This window comes from Odontesthes bonariensis, chromosome 3 (genome assembly GCF_027942865.1).
Source record: "Odontesthes bonariensis isolate fOdoBon6 chromosome 3, fOdoBon6.hap1, whole genome shotgun sequence".
NCBI classification, from domain to species: Eukaryota; Metazoa; Chordata; class Actinopteri; order Atheriniformes; family Atherinopsidae; genus Odontesthes; species Odontesthes bonariensis.
In genome coordinates, this window is record NC_134508.1 from 29,915,560 (window position 1) to 29,933,440 (window position 17,881).

The following is a 17,881-nucleotide window of genomic DNA, read 5'->3' on the forward strand; positions in this document are numbered from 1 at the left end:
GTGTTTCTGTGAGTGTGTGTACTTTTTGTGTTTTTGGAGGACTTGTCAGTTATTAAGCATTGACAGGACATTTTAATTAGGTCGAGACTTGTGATGAAAACCAAAGATCGCGCAAACACATGAGGGCTCTGTCACAGAACTACACAGTCGTGCTAGCACACACACACACATGGCTAAAGAGTGGAAAGTACCGCGTGTGAATGTGAGGTTCCTCAGGTTAGAGAGTGGAAGTTAGACAATAAACAGTGGCCTTATCAGACTCATGGCAGAGCTTCCAACCTGATCACTCCAACTATTAGAAACAAATATGACCTCTGAAGCACTCTCCTCAGCCCACTCCCTCCCACGAATAAGCAAATTTTATTAAAAAAGGACCCTGAGTGGCAACTTTGTTTCAGTGTGGAGACTTTAGCTCGCTGTGTGCATTAGTCTCGACCCTGCGCTTCTTCACTGTCACTTTACCACACTGATCAGGCTGCTTTATTTGATTTGCTCATAGTTACGTGACATCACTGACACAGGATTTATCAGGATTTTTTACAAATCAAATTTTCAGGCATACCTTGGAATGTGAGATTGATGACCTGGAGGGTGTGGGGGGGGGGCAACAAGGTGATTATCATATACCTGATTACAGTAATTTGTACAAGGAGGGGCAGTGTGGTTCAACTGCTGGGGCATTTATGGTTGACTGTGTGGCCACTTCTTATAAACTGTGGGCGACTCAGGAGTTCCCAATGTTGTAACTGTGCTAGAACAAAGTCACATCTACTCAAGAAACTAAAAATAGTGCACAGCTTATGTGCACAGCACTGTCATCAACAATTGAGGTCACTGACTTTCATTATTTAGTTTGAAGTATTTTATTCCTCTTAAAAATTCTAACTCTGTCGGACAGTGATCAATGTTTCATCGCTGAGGGACTTATATTTGTTCATGTTTTTTTATTAGTAAGAAAAAGAAAAGACAGTTAGGCCAACTGGAGACTGAAAAATACTGAAAAGAGCAACATCTGGATGATGAATAAAGATCGCTTACTCTTGCCCCAGTTTTGCCAGTATAAACGTGTTGAATGGCCCTAAAGAAAAGGCAACTGGAAATGATGCATACAGTAAGTGGGGAAGGAAATACACAATTTCTGCAGCACTCTTAACAGAATTGTGGCTTTGTCTAAAAAGTGGTCGGTGATAATTAAGCTCAAAGACAGGACAGTTTGCATTGAGAAAAGGAATGCTATTACATAAGTGTCCTCGTGTGTCCTTGTTGTGTCCAGTTACTGTCATACTGAGGACACCGCTTTCCCTCCAGCAAGATTGGTGTATGAGACAATAACCTTAATACCTGTCAGATTTCCGCCTGTTTCTTAGCCTCACTCTGTATTTGCGATCCCATTTCAAACACACATTCTCACTCTTCTCTTTTTCCCCTCATGCACCCCCTTATCTGCACTCCCTCTTGGTCACTCTCTTAAGTGATTGCTACATTTCATCTCATGGTAAATCGTCCGTCAGCCCGGTGAGCTATCATTATGCAAATGATGGGCAATTCAATTTCAGGTGGAATTTCTAATTAGGGTGAGGCAGAGCACTCAAGATGGAGAGAAAGATGTAAAGACAGAGAGAGACAGTAAGGTAGAGAGGTGCCATGAATGGATAGCTGAGAGGTAGTGAGAGGTAGAGGAGGAGAGAGAGGTGGCTAGGAAAAAGTATCCATCCATGAAATCAACACCTGCATTACAGTTATACTTTTCAGTTGGCTATGAGTCTCTGCCTCCTTCTCTTCTCTATGTTTCTTCCTCCTTTTACAGTTAATTTGAATTTAGTCTGAGTAAACTATAAATATCTGCCTTTGGCATATGGATTCCCGATAAAAGGTTTCACATGCTCATGGTTAGATTTCTTTAAAGATCACTTTAGGAACCCTCTGGAGAAACTCAGTAAACTCACAAGAATATGAAAAAGATTGCAAGAAAGGTTTCAAATGTTTTATGACACTGGGGTGATTAAATGAGCAAAATGACTGTTTCACCAGGGGAGAAACGTGTGTAACTCAATGTATGTACTCAAGGTAAACTATAAATATCTGCCTTTGACTCATGACTCATTTGCCACTTATGTCATCGCAGTTGTCTTATACCTTGTAGCAAGTCATATATGCAATGTATGTAGTCTCAGGTTCAGTGTTAAGCGTTTCAGGCCTAATCCAGTTAAAACCATATATTAGAATTAAGTTGACCATTAAAATGACACTGCAGGTGACATAGGACTGCATTTAAGAATAATATTTTACATTAATAAAAAACATAAAAAGGAGCAAGTCCTTAAATCCATGAAGATGCACCAAAAAAAAAGAATTTCAATTAAAACTGGAAAAAACATTAATATTAACCGTAATGCTGATAAATTTTCTCTTGATTTATTGCCCCTTTCTTTTTGTTGTTCATTAAATTATTAATTTATCTATTTTTTAATTTATTCTTCATTGATTCATGTATTTATTTTACCTAGCTGAAACCTCCCTTTCAATTTAAAGGTCTTCATTACAAATGCTGAGGGCATTAAGCAGAAGGAACTAAAGAATTTGAAGAACAGTTTGTTTTCCTCAGGCGTGTAGGGCCAGATTGACTAATAATTCCTTGTCCTTTCTGGAAGAAAGAATGTGGAGCATTCTGATACAACATAAATGATTGGAAAAAGTGTGTTCATCATGGTTTGTGGCGAAACAGAAGCTTTTTTTCTGACTTTCCTCTGAGATGTTTGTCCATGTAGGCTGATAGGACCTTTAATGGTGTTTGAAAAATATGTTACCTCTATTGGTTGTGAGAGTAACCACATGTGAATTGTAAAAATGGTCTCCATGACGATAACTATAGTGTTGTAAAATAAAATGCATTTTAATCCTAATCATTATAGTTTTCCAATCCCAACAAGTAGTTTTGGATTTCTAACCCTATCTAAGTGACATCACTGCCTAAACCCAACCAGGAAGTGATAAAAGTGCTTTAGTAACGTATTGTTGTGTTATTAACTAAATCAGAAGTGAAAAAGCTGATGTCATACGTTGGTCTTTAACTCGCTTCAGGAACACACGAATGATTGAAAGCGCTGCTCGTTACCACGTCATCCCATCAGCCTACCCCCCCAAAAAAAACACACAAACACACACACACATGGTATCTCCTTTGAGGAATTTGTAACTTCCTAAATGAATGACTTGATATCATTTGATAATAGGTAATATTAGCCCCTTTCACATTGCAGTTACGAAAAGACATACTTGATACAGTAAGCCGCTATTGTTCATCTTTCTTCGGTCAAAATGACCAGAGCTGGCATAGCAATGTATCACTGAGTGCTTAAAAATGGTGTGCTGGCAACAGAGAATATCCCTCATTCATCAACAATGAAAGTTGGAGGTTCGAAGACGGTCAGACACTGTTTTAGTTCTGACCAGAAACGATGCCAACTAGCGATCCGATGATGAGCAGTTAGTTTGAGCTGTGTGTTCAATAATCAGTTCAGCTCTGTGACTACCTCAGCTCAGGTACCTCAGTACCTTACATAAAGGATGGTATTTTGTAACATACTGAAGGTGCATCACTACCACTTTGAACAGGCAGCATGAAAATAGCTTTGGTTTGTACAATTAATGGCATTTAAAATTGCCTGTATTGCCTTTAATACATGTCACATAGCACTTTTACTGAAAAAACATTTCATAAAATTGTTTAAAAGAGTTCAGGTCTCTAGAGACTTAACATGATGACTACAAATAATGTAAGTGCAGTATATGCAAGTCTGTGAATTCCATTTTCACAAATGATTTTTCTTTATGTTATGCTGCTGTCAGAATGGACCAGCACCGTGCAGTGGCTTTATTTTGATGGAGTGTCTCTTATTCTTCCCATCGCTGTAATGAAGTATTGGGCTTGTCTGTGTTTTTTATTTATTCAGCAACCCAGAGGGACATCATGTTTCCTGCAGGGAAAAGAAGATGGAGGGAGAGAGAGAGAGAGAAAAAAACCCCTTTTCCATCTTGATTACGCTCAATCTACCCGCATAGTTTGCGTCTCTGTGTGTTAGTCCATAGTTCACCATCATTTATGATTTAATAAATGTCTTAGTTAATTCTTTATTGTTAAAAAATATCTCAACATGTGTAGGTTTGGGAATGTGTTGGTTATGAACCATACATACGCACAAATGCGAACAGCGAGAACAGAGGATTCAGCTGAGATCAGCAGCTCACCCTAGGCTGTCAAATATTCTGTCAGCACAGCCCAAGAATCACAATTGGACTCTTTGGGAGGCATTAATTCAAAGAGCCGTAACAATGCTCTCTGAAACCAAATCAACTGCCTGTAGTCAGCATATCAACTCTCAACTAACTCTCTCCTTTTATTTATCCTCTATCTTGTTTCTGGCCACTACTGTTGCACTCACATTCTGTGCTCTCTTTTTGCAGAAATGTCTTTTCCTATCTTCCCCACCCCTCACTTGCTCTCCATCTGTTTCTCTGTGATTTGCCTCCTTAGTATCTTTTTTAAAGGTGAATTGTTTTACATGATTGCCAAACATAGATACTAACTACATTTGCAGCTCAAATCTTATAAAGGTGGTACTGTAGTTTAGGATGAGTTGCATCTATACAGAGAATTGCTGCACTGTGATGATGGTTAAAAGTACCTTTTTCAGAGGCTCTCAATGCTTTTTCTGTTTCAAGCTAAACTTCAATGCTCCATTGTACCGAGTGTTTACAGAGTAAATACAAGGTGTTGTTGCTAGTGCTGTGATTAAGAAGAAATAGTAATGCAAAGAAAGTTTAGAAAAAAAAATCAGTATCATTAGTAATGAGTAATGTTTTGGCATTTATGCTGGTGTCAAATTTTAAAAGAGGTATATCAAAGTGATGGAAATCTTATGATGGAAATCAAAAGATATTTTAAGTCTCCCTATATGAAGGTTAAAACCTTGCCGACATGTCCGTAAGATTTTTTTAACGTGTTACAAGAACTATCATGAGCTTCAGTTATCAAGGTGACGGCTCGGGATTTCTGCTCCACCTACATCCTTAGAAAGGCGAGGTCAGTTTTTGAAAGCTGATGGTATTTGTTCAGCCTAGAGAAGTGGGCTTATTATGTATGTATTGGGGTGTTTGGATTAATTGGCTCTTTACCAAAATTAGGTCAGTCTATTGATACATTATCAAGCAATCACATAGTACATATTTGGAGGAACTCCGACAGGCTTAAATGCTGAATAAATGTTGGTAATACATGAATCAAAGCTGTGGCTATTTACTAGGTAAATATGCAATATGCACAAAATAGTAATGAGCATGACCACCAATTTATAACATTTATTCTAAAAACACAATTTAATGAAAATTGGTTAAGAATTAGGAGATTTACAATCAATTTTGGAAACCAGATGCATGGCAATAACGCACATCAGCAGCTGAAAAACCTTTCTTTATCTGTTTTCTATAGCTGTGCTGGGTATGTAATGCATGAGAGTTAGTTCGCTTGCCCAAATATTATGTTAACAACTGCATCTCACATCAAGCAGAAACTCATATCACATAGTGACAGGTTATTTTGCACATGCTGTGAGTAATTGATGAAATGAGAAGCTAGTATAAGCTACAAGGACAAGTTAGCTTGGGTGTTGCAGGGTCTTGCAGGGGCTTGTAGCCACTGCTCAGGCCAAGACAGACTGAGCCGAAGTGGTTCGGCTCTGGTCACTGTCTGCTGGGACTCAGAACCAGCCGTTAGCCACTAGTGCCTGTTTGACAGACCGGAGGAATGACTGCTAGTAGCAGCTAGCCCCTTCTAAATTCATAGTGGGAGGAGATATGGATTGAGTTAGATTAGCATATTCATAAATTCCCATTGGCTAGAAATCTAGACGCCCCTAGCGGCCGCAAATGGAATTTGCTCCGGGGCCAGTCTAGTCACTTGTGGTCGTTTTGCAACGTTCCAAATCAATAGTTGATCGAGCCAATCAAATCGTGAGGAGCGGGGTCGGAGGCCGGGCTACCTAGTGACGACAGAGGTGCGACGTTTCAGTGTGTAGTTTCAGAGAGAGGTTAAAAATAAAAAAAAAATAAAAAGTTCAAGAGAGAGGTAAACAATGGCTGCGCCCAGCGAACAGGCTTTCCCCAGTCGATTGCGAGCATGATGTAGCGAAGACGGCGGGCCGATCTTCGTCTCAGAGCTGACAAAACTCTCCGGTAAGGCATTTGAACGTCAAATTCCGTTAACGGGACGAGAGCAGTCAAAACCTACCCAGGCTCCGCCCTCGCAGTGACGCAACACCTTCGGCTCTGCTACACTTACTCAGGCAAACTGCTCATTCAGGTGGATTCGAGTTCCCGAAAAAATGGGAACTCCACCCACTTTGTCGGGAAGCAATCAACTTTGAGCAGCGCCAACGGCCCAGGGTAGAGGCGTGTTCAAGGTAGTGACGTGGTTGAACTGCCACTCAACCCATGGATTGTACACGGAAGCGCTTCATTCAATATCAACATGGAGCAGCGTCAAGCTTTTGACACTGCTGTAGATGCTGTAATGAAAGTGTTCGACGGGAGATTCTCGTTAAAAATCGAGCAAAGAACAGCCCTTGAATCATTTCTTGACAGGAAAGACGTTTTCGCCTTGCTCCCTACTGGCTTTGGTAAGAGTTTAATCTACCAGTTAGCCCCGCTGGTAGCTAAATCATACGTCAGAGGAAAGAGTGGTGTGATTGGCTTAAGCTTAGGCACAGCCTTTTCTGGCCACAACCAGTAGCAACCTGAGGGAGGCGGGTTGACCAGGCCATTTCGAATCGTATTCGTTATGGTCTTGGTCAGACCAGAATCTCGAAGAGATTTGAAAGTCTATGTTAATCAGGCTAGTCAAAACCGGAAGTGCGTTACTCACTGCGGCTAGCTTTAGCAGCGCTGAATCCGTCTGAACAAAATTGTAAATAGCCGGTATTTTGTCAGATTTTCAACACCTTGGGGGTCTAAACGACTACTTTCTCGCCTGAAAATGTTTCAAATGTTGCTAAAGTTATATATTTACAGAGTTTAGAGCTTAAGAGAAATCAGCTTTTCAGGCCATAGACTACAAACCACGTCGCGTTGACTACATAAAACTTCTTCATCGCTCTGATTGGTTGTTGCGCCATCCTATTGCGTGGCGTTGAACTTGACAGACAGCCGTTTATCCCGCCCACACTGCTATCCAGCGTCACTAGACCCCTGTACAGCTATTTGCTGTACGGGTCTGGCTTGCTAGGCTAAAATTCCCATTCACTGAATGAGGAGGGGTGATCATTGCAAAAACTTTGAGGAACACTGATAGATTTTTTAATTTTTAATTTGAATTGATTTTAATGTTTCAATGTTTGGATTTTTTTTCTCAAATAAAATGTAAAGGCAGAAAGTTGAGAGCGTGAGTCAATCCCACATCACAGCATTTATCATTCTAGGTCAAAATAGTTTTGGATTATGTCTTTTACAGTCTAATTGCTTAATCAGCCAAACGTTTCAGCACCGTTTTCCCAGACTTACCATGATTATTACTGCAGTGACACATGTCTGTAGCTTGTGATATTATTTTGGCACAGTCCTGTTATTTGAACCTTGAGAAGTTGCAGATTTTATTACTGAATGACTGATACAACAGTTGTGAGTCTGTGCTCTCCTCAGCAATCCAATCTGTTAAAGAATTATTCTGTCCAGCTTCTTTCTACATTAAAGTAATCTTTGCCTTTGCGTGTACAGCTCATAAAAAAAAACAAGAGTAAATCCCCTATTTTTGTATTAGCTAAAGCTTCTCCCAGCCATCTGTTTTCTGCCTGTAGCACACTACATGTGTCCAGAGCACAGCAGAGGTGATGTCTCTGCTCGTCAGCTGTTGGTGGTAAGTTGTACTATGGTAACATGTTGTGTTGTTGTCAGAAAACAACCTTATAAAGATGAGGGGTTTTAAGTGAAAAAAAAGAGTTAAAAGAAAATGAAAAGTTTTTTTCCTCCTTTCTGTATCGGAGAGAGCAAGGGCACCGCCTGTACTTTATTAATACACTCCATCTTCCTTGCTTTTGTGTCAGATGTAATGCAAAGGGCAGGTGTGTGAGTGTGAGAGAGAAGGTGACTGAAAAGAGAGCAAGCTCATTTCTCCCATCAGGAGTTATTCCAGTACATGTTATCCTTGCCAAGGGCTGTATTGTTAAAAAAGTCATTTTGGCCACTTTGAAACTGCCTTTGATATAATAAGAGACATAATTCATAAATGATAGCTCATCTCTTAAATTCAGCTTTACTCTAATGTAGATTCAGCTGGATTACTCTTTACTTGGATTTGATTTTTTTCCTTTTTAATTTTGACACTTTGATTGTCATTAAACTGTCCTGAAACTCTGACTGAAGCTAAAATCTTTGTTAACATCTGTAACTTTTTCTTCCATATTCCTGTTTGGTGAGGTAGTGTAATCCCCCCACTAATCCACGCAGTTGACTGTATGTAGTATCTGTGCTGTTGAATTTCCTATCACACCTGAAAACATGCAGCCAAGCTCTATGTTGTTGTTTAGTAGATACAGCATATACTTTGTACCACAGTTCTCCGTGACTGGGAACACAAAGTCAAGTCAAAAGGAAAAAGAAGGAATTGCAGGACCGAAACGAAAGCAAAAACAATTTCTTAAAAGTTTGAGAAAACACCACAGCGCTAAAAACCTTAACTGTGCTGCACACAGAACCTAGACTTTCCCTTTTAATGATATTTGACATAAAAATCACAACATTTTCACTCATTGTGTGATATAACATGGTAAAAGTTACTCTGGTTAAAATTCAGGGTAATTTACTCAGAATAACAGAGTCTTCAGACGAATCAACCTCCTCATCACTTTCATAGACATCTTTTCATGCAGGTTAACACAGCATGTTTATTTCATAAGATGCATAAAGATTGAGCTGGAAATGAAGTGGAAATTAGGAAATTTATCATATAACAAGAGAGATGAATAAGCAGATAGATATACAAATAGAAAGAGGGAAATGTGGAGTATCTCCAGTGTCTCCAGCTGATTTATTGTGCCCCAGTGTAAACTGTGATCTCTGTTGACTTATGGAACTGAAACTATTGGAGAAATGTAAACACAAGATACAGCAACAAGAGAAAGAGTGGAAGCTGTACAGAAGATTCAAAATTACAATCAAACAGAAGAGGACAAGAGAGGATGGGAATATGATATGAAAGGAAATCTGTGTTGAATTAAATTTTAACCGAAATTTTTGTTATATAATCACTCACCGTAGAGATGCAGGCTTATGGATGTATGCACATACAAACTGACATGTTTGCACTTGGAGTAAATAGACAGAAAAGTGGCACTCAGCTATAAATAGCTGCGGCTGAAATACTGGTGTTGGTCCGATATTCCCAGCAGCATGATCAGTAGTTTGAGTGTCACTGACAGAGGTGGTCCCTGACCTCTTGTCTGGGTTACGGTCTGCTGCTTAGGCCATGGTTGACTTCTCTTTCACATGCATAGAGTTGCTTCTTTCTCAGGTCAGTTCTTTGAAATACATAAAGGTATTTACAGACGGTCAAACAGAGTACAACTAGTTTTTCATCATGTTAATTCTCAACAAAAACCTTAGAAAACAACTGTTGTGAAGAAATACACGGGACGTCTTAAAAGTATCATTATGTTTTTTTCACATTTGTTTACTAAGCCGTTCATTAATTTGTGCGTCTTTATTGTAATATAGTTTCTGGTATAGTTTGATATGCAACTCACTTTGAATTAAACAGCATGTTAATGTCTTCAAGGTCTATTGGCTAGAACACACAGATGGTAGCTGAGATACTGTGGATAAATGATCATCAAAAGATGTGAGGTAATCCCTCCCCAGTCCCTGCAATCAGTTGCATAAAGTTGAGGAGTTTAAAAATCAGAAGAGGGTGCCATGAAATTCTAGTAGGATTATATATATTATACATATGTGTATATATATATATATATATTTATATGATATAATGCCAAAACTAAGTGTGAAAATCACAGATGTAAAACATATTAAGATATTTTGTAGTATCTCTAACCAGATTAGATAGATATTACATCTATTGCAAAGGAAAGTGATTCATCACAATGCAATATGCAAACCAATGTTGCAGCGTGCAGCTGTGTTTGTCTCAGACTAAAGTCTCTATAAACCACCGAAAAAGTGATTCATAGTCTGTTATTGACTGTTAGACCACCATGGCTTGAAAATCGACTGATATTATGTATGTGTATATGAGTTCATGTGTTAGTTGTTTTTTTTGTAAAATATCAGAAACAACAATTTTAAGAGGGGTGAACATTGCAAAAGTAGCTCTTTGGAATAAGGGTACTGTTTTGTAATACTAATTTTCTGATGTCAGCATGCATGCATTGTTTGGTTTGTAGCACTGAGACAGGATGTAGCTCTGTCCCCATAATATCTAAATAAAAACTGTGTACGTGCATGACTGTGTTTTTTGTGTGTGTGTGTGTGCATACACTGAGAACACTGTACTGTATACTTTAGATGAGTGATAGTGTTCCCCTATAAGCCTGTCTTGGCCTTACATTCCTCTCATCGCTATAGTGTGATGTGTGCAGCCTTTCAGCTAATCTGGGAAGAATGTCGGTTTCAGACGCACATGTGTTCCATTAAGTCCAGATCTGTGTAAATAATATAACATGCAACAGCTAACATTACAGAAGGTAACTATACCCCCACAGCTGTGCCTTTGGCTTTACAGTGCCCAGCCTATAAAAAGGGAACTCCAATGTTGATAACTAATGAGAAAATGTATTGCAGCGCCTGCTGTGCTTGTAGCAAGCTGCTGATTTGTAGAAAATATACTGTTAACATAATTAATGTTTATAAGAGAATAGAGCCTAAGATCCTAGATTTTGTTGGATACTGAGAGTAATAAAAATCTCATAACAGCTTGTTAGCCATTTTTTCCCCTCACACTTTTCTTTTTATGTATGTATGTGTTTGCATGAAAACATAGTCTTTGCTAACTTTATAGAATGAGTTTTCACAGCTTAACAATAAACCCCACTGATGACAGTAACATTAATACGTTATTAACTGTAAGACTAAGTTTGAACTATTAATAAAAACAAGTCAATCCCATGTATTTTATCATAAAACTGCGAAATATCTGAGTAAAATGTGGAAAAAAATCAGTGAACTGCTGCAATTTTCTTTTTTCTTAGCTGCTCGTTTATATCACTATAAACTTGATCTTGCCAAATGAATAATAAATACTTCGAAATAATACTGATGTAATAATAATACTAATATAATACTATATATCTATATATGTAGATGTACATATATATATGTGTGAGGGTACTAAGAAATAATAAATAACATCGGCCTACTGATGAATCATTTGGCGTTGGCAAAGCACATTGAGTTGCCTGTGGTATGAAATGCGCTATATAAATAAAGATTGATTGATTGATTGATTAATTAAATAATGTGTTCAAACAGACTTCACTTAGTCCTTGTAATTTGTTGCATCATGCTTTAGCTTTGCTGACTTTGTGCTTCTCACAGTCTGTAACTGTGATGTGCATTTGAATAATCAGTATCACGTGAATCTCTATGGAGACATAAAAGGTTTTACAATGCAGGAGTTGAGCTAGAATGTAAATCCCTCCCTCTATTGTTAATGGCTCTAAATCCAGACTAGTCTCATTGGTTCTTTGCACATGTTGTCTGTCCGCCCTGCAAGCACTGATTGGCTTGGCCCTGCCAGACAGCAGGACACTGTTTGCTTTTGCTGTCTGCTTGGGGAAGTCCCTATTCATCTCAAACAGGCCTAGATACAGTAACTAACACAAAGTTCAGAGGATGCCAGCCACTTCCTGGTGTGGTGCTGCATCTTCCTGTTGCAGATCACCAAAGTTAGTCAGAAAGTCTGGATCAGTTAATCATTTTATGAGTATGTTGATTTAGCTTTACCTGTTACTTTTCGGAGCACAATAGTGTGCAAAAATAAGTGAACTCTGCCCTCTGCTTTGTTATGGTTTGAACCAGAGTAAGCCTGTGCAAGATTAAAAAAAAAAAAAAAAGCAAGGTTAGACTCAGCATGATAAGAAGTTGAGAGGAACTGCTGTTAGCATCTGGTTTGGTAGAAATATCACAAAAAAACCCACAGCCATCCAAAAAGTGAAAGAGAGGTGACATAGGTGAAAGGCTCTGATGTGAGGACAAGAAAACAAAAGAAAGGTGTCAGAGAACAAGTGTTGAGAACAATGCTTCTTGCACTTGCAAACCGTTGTGAGCCAACAAGGAAATGTGAGGACTTTGGCTGTTGCTGTTCTGGGTGCCAGCACTCCTAATGAGTCTGTCTGGGCCAGTTAGCACAACCAGTCCTGCTTGTGTCCCCTCCAGGCCGCAGACAGCTGTTATTAGCCCCGTAATGGCATGCCACCGGGCCAGATTAGCCTGGCACACTGGAGAAATATCAAACATTCACTTACTGTGGCTCCTTCGCTGGTTGAAGCAGCTATTCTGTGAGGCGTTCATTTAGCTGCGATTCTGGCAGGCTAACTAACAAGCCTCACAGGAAAAAAACTCACCAGTGAGAGATGGATTTAGTGTACAGTAGCTCCTCTGCAAGACCGGCTGAAAAAGAAATGTCAGTCTAGAAGTGTCTCAGACCCAAAAATCAGGTTACACATCAGAATATTTTTTTTTATACCAAGACATACAAACAAAATAGACCTCAGTCATAAATGGATGTAATTTACAAAAATAGCATTTGTTCAAATTTTAAGATATGTTTAGAAACACAGACAGGTCATTTTACTGGTATTTACATTAATGGTTGTCAAGGAAGTGCAGTGTTGTCTTTCATATCACTGTATCACCTTTATGCAAACCATATCGATAGGATGGACACTGCCGTCTACTCATGTGTTTTTACATTTTATAATAAGCACAGAAGATCAAGAGCCCACACTGCAAGAACTCACTCTGCCTTGTGGGACAGCCTGCCCTATGATACATCAGCATATTGCTAACAGATTTATAAAGAACGTTACTTACAGGTTATAAATCATGCTGTTTGGGTCTGCTATTTTTCAAATTAGTTTTATGCATGGCTTGTTACACAAGCCTTTGCATACATCGCTGTGTGGGTTTCACTTTGTGGTAATCACTCTGCATTTAGACCCATAAACACAATCTGCAGAATTGTGCATATGTTATTCCACTGTAAAAGCTGCAGGCTGCTATCGTCATTTGTGCACTGAAGGTGTGTTTGCCTACATTGTGTGACTGATCAGAAATGAAAGGCAGGGCCATTTACAGTCAGATCAGGGATGTTCTCTTACTCAGTTGTTAAGTACAGTTAAACACTGAAGTCCGAAGCCCTCCCCTTTAATGTGTTTGCGAATGTGTGATTGCATGTCATGTGGGCCTGTTTTTTTTTTTTTAGGTTACAGTGAATGTTGAAAAGACAAAAATGTAGATTGTATCATGAAAGTAAGAGATAATGTCATACTTCAACATATAACATTAGCAGACTGTTTGAAAAGGGCAACTGTAGTCAATTCCAAATATAAATTCATCTTTTTTTTTTATATTTATGAGAAAACACAAGGTAATACAGACTCAAACATTTGAGCAAAAAATACAGCTCATTTCATCAATTGACACATGCGCAATGTAATATTGAAACACATGGAAATCATTTGACAGAAATACATTAAAACTGTATGCAAACAAAGAGCAGTGATTATGTGAGAATAACAGAAAATCTAGAAGTTACAGCGGTGCAGAGAGGTAGGGAAGTGTGGAGAGAGATAAAGACAAAGAGAGTGATAAAGAAGGTGAGATTTGCAGTGAATCCTGGCTGTGGGCCACAGTGTCTGCCCTGCTGAGCTACCATGTCTTTCCTGGCAGGGGCCATCTTTTCCCAATCATTAGCTTCCCAACCACTGAGGGCTTTTGCCCCAGTTCTTTAGGTTGTGCTTTACAGCTGAAAGCCACATGTGGAAGTGCAGGGAGGAGCTGGGAGGCTTAGAACCCACTACACTCTAATTATCGGCTGTGTAATGTATAGAAAGATGGAGTTAGCAGAGTGCAGCAGTGCACAGAAACCCAGGCTAAACACAAGAGCTTAGTGCCATTAGTGCCGCTGCATGAGCCAATCTTATGCAGTTATTATGTGAGGTACATCACCATGAGCTGATGTGATTTAACATGGCAGCCAATGTGCAGGCTTTGTGACGTGGTGGAAATTTATGAAACTAACATAGGTAAACAAATCGAGGACCATAAAAACAACTTAAGCAAGAACACTGCGTGATACTCTGCATTATGTATGAGAGAATGAAACTTTGAGTAACTTTTAAACTTAAGTAATTTTGAGTAAATTTAATGCAAATCTGTTGCTATTGCAATTGTATTGCAGTGTTTGAGATGTTTTCTGTAAAAGTAAGAAAATGTACTTAAAATCTTTCTCTTCCTGCCTTTACAGAGCAGATACGGTGCTGCAGATCGAGGAGTAAGACTCTACAGTTCCCTGCCCATGCGCCCAAACCCTGACGGCAAGAGACTGCCCTCTACTGGGGTAAGACTCATCTCTCTCAACCTCCCCCTCTCACCCATGTTCTCTCACGCAACGGTCTAATTGCTAAATGCCACATTTAATGCACATACTGTGCCACTTAGGAGGATATTTCCTCATTAGCACAGCAAAGCTGACCGAACATTATCAGAAAGAGTGCTGAGTTTGAGAAGTACTTCATGGATTGAAAGTTTTAATTGGCAATTCTTGATGCTGTAATAGCAACTGTCTACATCAAAACAACTTGAGTCGCAGCCAAGAAACAGCATAACCTCGCTCCAAACACGACATACACCTTGTACCGTGACTCCACATCGCATCCCTCCAACACACACTAACCCCATAACTACGCCTACATTCTCTCTGATAGACCTGCTCAGTTGCCTGTCACCAAACTATCTCTGACCACGGCTAGGCTGCCAAAGAAGCACCCGTCTGACCTGGTGGTTTGTGCGGTATGTCCCTGGCAGCTTCTCAAAGAAGCGGTTTGCTGCAAGTGATAGGCCAACCAACCGCCTCCTTCTGCATTCATGCAAAACAAAAGGGATACAGTGGCTTTCTGGAGGAAGTTCTGCTATTTCAGACCTGTTTTTGCTGAAAAAAAAGGGAATAGGTGAATGTTGATAAAGTATAATAATTAAAATATTTGGACGATTTCTCCTTTTTTCCATATCTTTTGTGGTAAAGTGGCTGTATTTGGACATCAAAGTCTAATTTTTCTGTAATTTTATTATATAAGTGTTCACTAGGACGCTTAGAAGGAGAAAAAGATTAAGTTTATTGAAGTTGCAGCACTTGCAGCACTTTGACTTTGACAAAGTGCTGGAGCAGTCAGTCTACTTTGTTTGTGAAACCGCTCTTTCATTTCTTTTTTTTTAATATAAAAAAAAAAATCTTTTAGTAATGTGAAAATCATAATTAGAATCTGGCTTGCCTTGCTTTTATACATTTATGTAACAAAGAAGAGAAAATGAAAGAACAATAGAGCGAAAAGAGAGAATTTAATTTCCCCCTTTTTCATGTTTCACTCCATGCAAGTGCTTTTTGAATTATCTCTTCAGCGCTCCAGGGCTCAGTGAGAAGAAGAGTGGGTGAGTCAGGGGGAGGGGAGAGACAGAGAGGCAAGCGAAAGCTGTGTAATATTGTTGGTGCACACCTTTTTTTTAATTACAACAGCGATTGTATTGATGTCTCTGGCCACATGTCCTAAATCATTTATCAAGGGGGAGAGTGCTAACAAAGCATTTCTAAGAAAGCCACCCTCTCCCAGGGCCTGGAATCATATGTTATCTAAAGTGAATATTGTAAATGCTTTTCAGTGGAGAGACCCACGTACAAATCATGGGAATGAGTTCCTTGTCAGGACATGCGTGAGGTAGTAAAGATATATATCCACTCTCATCTGATCCTCTGTTGCACAAATTAAACTCTGCATCTAAATCTCCATGTAGGAGTTGTAAAATGTAGTTATGGTTAAACATCAATTTAAGGCAACAAACACGTCTTAATCGCCTGTTTTACTGTTCAGCAGCAACTTAAAGATTACATCTTTTGTGTAGATAAGTGTAAAAGAAGACAATATGTGCTATTTATTCCCCTTCACACCCACTCTTGGTTTTCTGTCATTTCCTTTTGTCTGTTATTACCTGTGTGTGGAGTCAGTACAGTAGCAGACTGTAGCTACAGGGTGCATGGAGAGGAGGAGAATATAAACCACTTAACATGCAGGAGGAAACCAGACATTTTTCCATTGCACTTATCAGGTGCTGCGGCGAGAGCAAGTGTCAAGGTGCAGTCGGGCCCTGCCCCCCCCCCCCCCTTCCCTTCTCACCCATCCTCTCTTTCCTCCCCTCTTCCTTCCCCTGCATACCCCTTTTATTTTCCCCTGATCTTTATCTCTGCCCCCCCCAACACACACACCTCACCTCCACCATTCACCACGCTCAGTTCAGTTAAAAGTGGGCTTGGCACTTCCGCAGCAGCTCACCCCCCCTCACCACCGACACCACTTCTTTTCTCTCTGTCAAACTAACCTCTAACTCCTGCTTTTCACCTCTATGTTTCCTGTCAAGGTGCACTGCCCACCTCCCCCCCTCCAACCACTGGCTCTGCCCCCGCAACCTTTTCTTTTTCTTTCTTTCAACATCTATCACTGCTCTAAATGTGCACAGTTTATTTTCTGAAATGCTCTGCAGTGATCTTGTCATCCCAGCATGTACATAGATTGTAGTGTATTAGCGGCTGTGATGAGTGCATGAATCTGTCCTAAACTACCAAAATAAAATGCATAATGTCCACTCAGGCAGCTTATATGAGCAGGCACAAGGCTGCGAAGTGGAACCTTTTAACATATTACCCACCAAATTACTTTAATAAAACTTAAATTTCTGAGGGAGGGAGGAGCAGAGTTTTGTGTTCTGTCCAACAACATTTCTGCTGTTTAAAAATTGGGACGATCGTACACATCTTCAGTTAATATCTCTACTTAGTTATTTACATTAAAAGTGTCACAAATTCTGTCCAACAAAATGAGGATTATAGATAGAAAAAGAAGTACAATGCCTGGTTCCTTTCTCACCTTTGCACTGCTGACTGCTGACAGTGTGAAGTGGGTGTCGGTCGGCATGTTTCCATCAATGCTATTTTTTCTATGCTAAAATGGAAAAATTTGTAAATCATTGGTAAATTTCACAGAAAAGTTATTACACTTACTTGAGATGGTTTTGCCTTTTATGAAATAAACAGATTGAATGTGCATTAGTTTGATTGGAAGGGAGAACTATTACAAATAAGTTTTGACTTAAACATTTTATCAGTATCACTGATGAAATTACCGAAAAAAACATGACCAATCATCTGTTTCCCTTGTGGAGAATAAACATGGCCAATACTTCCATTATTCACTGGGATGAAAAACTAACCATAACACACTCAACTAAAGACCATCTTAGTAAGTAAGTCATAACAATGTAAAACATAGCAGAATACAACATAAACATCATGTTAATTAAAAGCTTGCCTGTATAAAATTGTCCTCAGCTGCTTTCTGAAATAGTCAGTGGAGTCTGTACAGCGTAAAGATAGTGGAACAGAATTCCAAACCTTGGTGACACTATCGGAAAAGCCAAATCCCCACTAGAGCTTTAAACTGTGTGCATTGGGGTTGGAGCAACCTGATGACCTAAGAGCCTGGGAAGAAGAATGAGGTTTCAGTCGGTCAGAAATATACTGGGGGAGCTTGACTATGTAGGGCCCTAAAAGTTA

The 17,881-nt window shown here is 39.4% G+C and overlaps 1 protein-coding gene across 2 annotated transcripts in view; it reads left to right on the forward strand.

The window, feature by feature from the left end:
- tox2 (TOX high mobility group box family member 2) overlaps nt 1-17,881 on the forward strand; it is a 96,208-nt gene that overhangs the window by 17,848 nt on the left and 60,479 nt on the right. For both annotated transcript variants that reach the window (XM_075461506.1, XM_075461507.1), the window contains exon 2: nt 14,528-14,620. In XM_075461506.1, the coding sequence (XP_075317621.1) occupies nt 14,528-14,620 (93 nt within the window). The remainder of the gene's footprint in view (nt 1-14,527; nt 14,621-17,881) is intronic.